General features: G+C 39.7%; 1 protein-coding gene across 1 annotated transcript; it reads left to right on the forward strand.

The window, feature by feature from the left end:
* The first annotated feature begins 1623 nt into the window (after nt 1-1623).
* bmp2b (bone morphogenetic protein 2b) lies at nt 1624-6765 on the forward strand. The gene is made up of 3 exons (XM_084091597.1): nt 1624-1991; nt 3190-3563; nt 5508-6765. The coding sequence occupies exons 2-3, from the start codon at nt 3203-3205 to the stop codon at nt 6380-6382; spliced, it is 1236 nt and encodes a 411-aa protein (XP_083947723.1). The 5' UTR covers nt 1624-1991; nt 3190-3202; the 3' UTR covers nt 6383-6765.
* The last annotated feature ends 782 nt before the right edge of the window (nt 6766-7547 follow it).

Here is a 7547-nt window from a genome sequence, read left to right on the forward strand (position 1 = left end):
GATCTAACTGTAATTCCCACCTTGATGGTGTGAATGGTTTGTGACTTAAGAAGTTTTGTTTTGTGCGTGTGTATATCGGTCAAAAGTTTAAAAAAATTACTATTTTTAATGTTTTTGAAACAAGTCTAATACTCATCAAGCCTGCATTTATTTTATCAAAAAATACAGAAAAAAACAGTAATATTGGTTTTCTATTTTAATATACTTTAAAATAAATGTAACTAATGTGATGCAAAGCTGAATTTTCAGCATTATTACTCCAGTCTTCAGTGTCACATGATCCTTCAGAAATCATTCTAATATGATGATTTATTATCAATGTTGGAAACAGTTGTGCTGCTTAATATTTTTTGGGAATCTGTGATACTTTTTCAGGATTCATTGATGAATAAAAAGTTAAAAAGAGCAGCATTTATCCAAAATATAAATCTATTCCAACAATATAAATCTTTTTATCAATTTAACACATCCTTGCTGAATAAAAGTAGAAAACATTTAAAGTAGAAAACCATTATTTAAAACTGTAATAATATTTCACAATATTACAGTTTTTTTCTGTATTTGTGATCAAATACATGAGCATAAAAGACTTCTTCAAAAACATTTAAAATAGTGTTTTCAAACTTTTGACCGGTACAGACAGGCAGTTAGATAGAGCTATATATATAAAGTAATGTACTTTGGGGTGTTAATACTGGGGTCAGGGACTCCCAGGGGGTCGTAGAGGGGTCCTATCTTGTTGTTTTTTCTAGCGAGTGGCCACTGTCGCCTTTAGGCAATTTCCTATAAAGCTGCTTTGGAAATATGTAGTGTAGAAATTTATAGAGTAGTGATATGGAAATGAACATTACATTATATAAAATGTAATTGAAAATGTTTCACTTTAGGTTTATGCATCTAATAGTGCATGGGTAAAAATATTTGTCAAAACAAAATACAAACAAAATAAGTATTCCTGGCCTCCCAGGGGGCTGTGAAGGGATGCTATCTTGTATTTTTCTAGTGAGTGACAACTATCTCCCTCAGGCAGTATTTCCTGTAAAGCTGCAGTGGAAAAAATTGTGTGAAAAATGAAATAGAAATGCACATTAAAATGCTATAAAATTTAAATGTTTCTCTTCAGGTTTAAACATCTAAAAGAATATTCACAAACACTGCCAGTTTGAAACAACACATATTTTCAGACAATATTTAAAGAATTTATTTTGGTTTTATATTGTAATGACAAAATTAAAGTCAATTATTTATTTGTTTTTTTAAAACTCATTTTTCCTATATTTGCACATTGTAAATGGCTCTTTATACATGAAAATACAGAGTCCTTTATATTATAGTAATCGCATTTGGGAGTGTTTAAAGTTGGAAACCCCCTATTTTAAAATCTAATATTATTTTTAACCGTATTTAGTCTTCTAACATTATTTTCCCGGTAAAATTACTAACATGTTTACAGTGTAGAACACATAGAATATGTGCAATGACAAATTCTATCCATCATCACGCACACTGTGGGCATGTTCAAACGTTTGAATGGAGAGAACGCGACGCATTTCAATGGACTTTAATGATGACAGTCATTGTGACATCACCAGACAACAAAAAGCCTCGCGCTCGCGGAGCGAAATGCTCCAATCAATGGCACAGACGCGGCGCGTGGTGCACGCAGAGATGGATCTCCAAGCAGTCTCCAAAAACTTCTGATGATCAGTTTTTTTCCTTCAAAACAAAAAAATGACAAATCCAGGATTCTGCGATCTCGCGCTGTCACTTTTGGGATTGCTGCTTTCTTTGACCTAAGCGCTCGCGCTCTTCGTTAGAGTTTAACACAGTCTAGTTTAAAGTGCTGCACAAGTATGGACAAGAAGAGGCGACCTGAGTTGCGGCGACTCTCTGTCGTGGGATAAAAAAAGTGCTTGTGGATTAAAACACGAATTCATGAGGAACTTAAAAGACGACGGGAACGCAGACCGGCCACAGCGCTTCCTCCTTCGGTAACGCTACTAATTATTTGTTTGATATTAGGTTTTGCAAACAGCGCGAGTGTATTAAAACCAATGCTGACATTTATATAACATAATGCATCGTATATCACCTTATATAAGTGCATACATGTAGTGTGCAAGGTCAGGAGTTATGCGCAAATGAAAAGAAAACACTTCTCTGGTTCCTTATCATCAGATCTCTTTGTCGTCTTTGTTGCTTGAGTTGTTTTTGCGTAAGATCTACCACCTGTAGCCTCACAACTCTGCCTCTCTTTTGCCTGGTCTTTTGCTAGACATTCAGTCCTTTTGAAGACTTTCCTTTCATGATCTAAAGGCAGACCCCCACCTAGACACTGCTCTCTTATCTCCCTTTAATTGCAGACTCCATGTCTGCTGTCTTCATGTCTCTCCCTTCTTTCGATTCCTTTTGATTCACTCTTTCCTGTTTCATCCCATTTGTCTGACATCCTCTTTGGAGTCTCCTGCTTTCACTGTAGATCAATCTCTTATTATAGCCTGCGGCAGGGATATTATTCTTAATCTTTGTGTGCGTGTGCGTGTTCATCGCCTCACATACATCTCCAAAAGATCTAGATATGTCTGTGGTTTGAGGCAGCCACAGGTTGAATGTGGCTAGGGATCTTTTCCATGCAATAAAGTGGTTGAAGTTCTGGGCTGGTAGTCAAAAGTGTTTTTAGGACTTAAAGGAACAGGTATTCCATAATAACCATACAAACTTTAGACTTCTATGAGTGATTGAAGGTTTGAACTTATCTATGGGTGATCTATGAACCATTGTGCCATTGAGCAAGGCACTTAACACCAGATTGCTCCAGGGGGGCTGTATAGTTATCAGAAACATACTGTATACTCTTTAAAACAAAGTTATTTAATGGTTCTTTGAAGGACTTGAGGACAGATTTTTACCTTACCGGTTTCTTAAGATCAGTGTGTTGGTTTTTTGTTTATTTAAAGCAGCAGTGCATGACGACTTCTAAAAGTTATTTGTGGAACTAAAAAAGGTTATCCTATAACAGTGCGTAAAACTTTTTTTTTTTTGTTAAATCATGAACTTGGTTGATTGATGGTAAGAAGAATGTTCTTTGTTGAACCTAAGATGCAAAAAACAAACAAAAAACCCCACTTATTTCAAATAAGCTCATTTGTCAGTTTGATAGAAGGACTAATCTGTATTCTCTCTTCACAGGAACTGACTGATCATGGTCGCTGTGGTCCGCGCTCTCACGGTGCTGTTGCTCGGTCAGGTGTTGCTGGGAGGTGCCGCTGGACTCATTCCCGAGATCGACCGACGGAAATACAGTGATTCTGGGAGACACACACCGGAGCGATCAGATATAAACTTCCTGAACGAGTTCGAGCTACGGCTGCTCAATATGTTCGGACTGAAGCGAAGACCCACGCCGAGCAAATCAGCGGTGGTCCCTCAGTATATGCTGGACTTGTATAATATGCACTCTGAAAACGATGACCCGAACATCCGGCGCCCCAGGAGCACTATGGGAAAGCATGTGGAACGGGCAGCCAGCAGAGCAAACACAATACGAAGTTTTCATCACGAAGGTGAGGCCTAATGTTTGATTGGGAATTTTTGTGCAGTCTAATTTAGGTTTCAAGGTTATTTTAAATTAAAATTTTGAAGTTTGAGGCTTAAAAGAGTGTTTGTTTATTCCCAGAACATTCTACAATTCTAAGGAATGATGTGATGCAACCATTTGGAAACTATTGACATTCCATAAACAGCTCTCACTATTATTAAAGAAGCAAAAAATTGCATCCTAATGGTGACTTTACTGCAAATAATTGATAGTGTTTGAGTGCACTTAGAGTAGTTTTCCAGACAAGGTGTGGAGTTCATGCACTAGTTATTTTCCAAGAATCCACAGATTACAGTAACAAGCCTTATGAGGAAATCCAGGATGGTATTTGCGCATAGGCTGTTAGTTTTGCTGTTCTCCATCAAGTTCTGACATTGATGTTTTTGAGTCATCAATGGGGTGGGAGGTGGGGGGGGGGGGTTGTTTTTGCACTACCTTTCATACAGATATTGTGTGCGTGTGTTTTTAGCTTTGCTCAACTCTTTATCACATGCCCGAGTAATTCTAGCCTAACTGCTTGAGCCAGTAGGGAGATTGTGGGTGGCCTTGTTGAATGGTCAGATTTAAATTCACTAGTAACAGAATCTGTTTTTTTTATAATGAAATCAACCCGAGTATGATCAGGTGGCATGTCAATTAAGTCTCTTTTAGGTGTGTTATCTGATTTAAACACTCGAGAAACATGCCCTCTCTTGCTCTGGAAGATTTGAGCCTTGTTCATGGACGGCTTCTTTCTGGAGTCTGTTTAGAGGTAAACATAAACTATAGCACACAGTTTAGAAACATTTCACTTTAATTTCATGGCAACACAGGAAAAATCACGCTAACTTGCTGTACCCTGGTAAAGAGAGGGGGAGGGATCCATACGAGAGTCATTACAGGCTGTAAAATGGCACAGATTCGGATGGATGACATCCAGTGGTTGAGCTGACACACTGCAAACAAGGATGCTTATTGTGTGCTCACATTGAAACAAACTATTTAAGCACTTGCATTAAGTTTCTCCCCGTTTACTCCAAATGAGACTTTTTCTCGTGCAACACCAGAGTAGTAATTGGGCACCTCCTTTGCCTCAGGCTTTTGTCATTGTCTTAATATGGTAAACTCGGTGGTTGAGGACCTAACAGGAATTTTATTAAATCCCTCAAAAAGTTTCAGACGCAATATTATGTCATTGTTTTAAAATTTCATCCCATACGGAGCTTTTCAGCAGCTTTTATTTGATGTCAGTCCTTTTGAGAGATTCTTAAATGTACGACTTGTACGATTTGCTGTTTTGGCATAACATACAAACAGAAATTAGGAATGTCAATACATTCATAACTGTGGCTAACTGCTTTCGACAAGCCCCGACATGTTCACAGTCACTCCCCCTCAAGACGGATTGACTGGGAGAAAAAGGAAAAGGTGAGGAAAGACAGACAGAACGAGGGAAAGAAAGAGCTGGGCTTTCCCACATCAAATAAAGTGTGCTTATCTTCTGTAGGCTTTTTGTGATTATGAAGCAGATAGGTTGGATTATTGGGAATGGAATTTCCAAAACGTCTCTTTTCAAAAGAGATTATGTGAGCTCTTTGGTCTAAGAGCGTTTTATTTTAGGGCATTGAGTCGTAGGAGTAGCTGTTCCTTTGCTGATTGCAACCTTTATTCGATAAAGACCTGGAAACAAGAGAATGTTGTCACTCTACAGCCACACAAACAGCCTTGCGTTTGCAGGTAGCCTTTCATTTTAACACCTGGTTCTACTGTATAATCTCTCACTCAGGCCAGACAAGAAAATGCTGAGTGGAAAATCCAAAGTCAAAGTGAAAATGTCAGGTTTCAGCCTGAAGAAGTGTATAGTTCACATCGAACAGTGTTCTTAATTTGTTGACACGATTCTAACAGACTCTTTCTTCTGTCGTTCCAGAGGCTTTTGAGGCACTATCCAGCCTGAGTGGAAAAACAACACAGCAGTTTTTCTTCAACCTTACCTCCGTTCCCGTCGAGGAGCTCATCACGGCCGCTGAGCTGCGGGTTTTCAGGGACCAGGTTCTCGGTGACGCCGGCGCAGGTGGCTTCCACCGAATTAACATTTACGAGGTGTTCAGGCCAGCGCTGGCCCCCTCCAAAGAGCCTCTCACCAGACTTCTCGACACCCGATTGGTGCAGGACTCTCACACGCGCTGGGAGAGCTTCGACGTGGGCTCGGCCGTGGCTCGCTGGGCCCGTGAATCCCAGCACAACCACGGGCTCCTGGTGGAAGTGCTCCATCCTGAGAAGCCGGAAGGATCTGAGGAGGCCGAGAGGAATCGGAGGAGGCACGTGAGGGTCAGCCGATCCCTTCACACGGACGAGGACTCGTGGGCACAGGCCCGACCGCTTCTGGTGACCTACAGCCACGACGGGCAAGGCTCGGCTGTCCTGCATTCGAACCGAGAGAAGCGGCAGACGCGGCGAGGGCCGAAGCAGCGCAGGAAGCAGCACCAGCGCACAAACTGCAGGAGACACGCTCTTTACGTGGACTTCAGCGACGTGGGCTGGAATGAGTGGATCGTGGCGCCGCCGGGGTACCACGCTTTCTACTGCCACGGCGAGTGTCCCTTCCCACTGTCGGACCACCTGAACTCCACCAATCACGCCATCGTCCAGACGCTGGTGAACTCGGTCAATTCCAACATCCCCAGAGCCTGCTGCGTCCCAACAGAGCTCAGCCCCATATCGCTGCTGTACCTGGATGAGTACGAGAAAGTCATTCTTAAAAACTATCAGGACATGGTGGTGGAGGGCTGCGGGTGCCGATGAGAACTACATCTCCCCCCAATGAAGACTTTTATTTATACAAAAGAACATTCAAAGAGCTATTTTGGAGGAAGAAAAGAAATATATATGAATATATTTATGTTGACTGAAAAAAAAAGTGAAAATAAATATTTTAATGAGAGTGCTTGCTTTTTCCAGTGGCTTTGAAGATGTTTTTTTTTTCTGTCCCATGTACATTTCAAAATGAGTGCAATTGCACATGAAGTATAATGCTCAGATTTTTATGATGTATTTATTGCATAACCACTTTATTTGTAAATGATGTGTATTTATCATGAAAAAAATATATGATCTTCATTCAGTGTGCATCTGGGAATACATTATTTGAAACCAAAAAATAAACCATGGATGATGAAGTTCTCTTTAAAAGTCATGATATAACAAACATGATGTTGCATAGACCAACATGGCATGTGGTTACTTTATGCAATACTGGAAATCTGACATTTTCTTTATGCAAACAATTCAAAGGTGATAATCTGATTTGAGTAAGAATCAGATACAAGCCAGAAACCAGCATGTCATGTAAAGAGCCCTCCAAAAGCTTGAAAATACCATAGGAAAAGTTGGGTTTTGGACAATATCAGCATAAATACTCCATTGATAAGGGACAACGCAAACTATGAAAAAATAATGAATTCAAAACACAGAAAATGCATCTCTAAATTGTGTTTTAATTGGTTTGTTGTGTACTAAATTTAAAATAGCTATCAATCAGCTAGCTCTAATGGCGTGTAATCTTAAAAAAGAAACCCAAGCCGAGTTTATTCCAGCAATCAGACATCACTGCTGCTGTGATGTGTATAATTCACCATTATGATGTCATCGAAAAAAATCCTTATTGCTGGTTTTTATTTATAATCACAAGTTACTCTAATGCATTTATGCCAAAAGAAGCGTATTGTCCAACACTGTGTTTCTAAACTATGGGAAGGCACTGCATAATCTCAAAAGAAATAGAAAAGGAAATGCATGTTTTTCAAGCATACATGGTTGTATTAGTAGCATTTTATTTTATTTTTTTGGCTCTGTCAAGTAGTGACACTCAAAAGTATGTCAACAAAGGAAGCATCTTAGTTTTAAATAGATTTGCCAATCACATCCATTGGATTTGTCCAACGATGGATCAATCTGGAACACATCAGAA

This window comes from Abramis brama (genome assembly GCF_963993115.1).
Source record: "Abramis brama genome assembly, chromosome: 18".
Classification (NCBI taxonomy): domain Eukaryota; kingdom Metazoa; phylum Chordata; class Actinopteri; order Cypriniformes; family Leuciscidae; genus Abramis; species Abramis brama.

Excerpts from the sequence above, each read along its gene's own strand:
- bmp2b (XM_084091597.1), top strand. The coding sequence starts at position 3,203 with ATGGTCGCTGTGGTCCGCGCTCTCACGGTGCTGTTGCTCGGTCAGGTG. Across the intron at positions 3,564-5,507 it reads ACGAAGTTTTCATCACGAAG|AGGCTTTTGAGGCACTATCC; the intron begins GTGAGGCCTAAT and ends CTGTCGTTCCAG.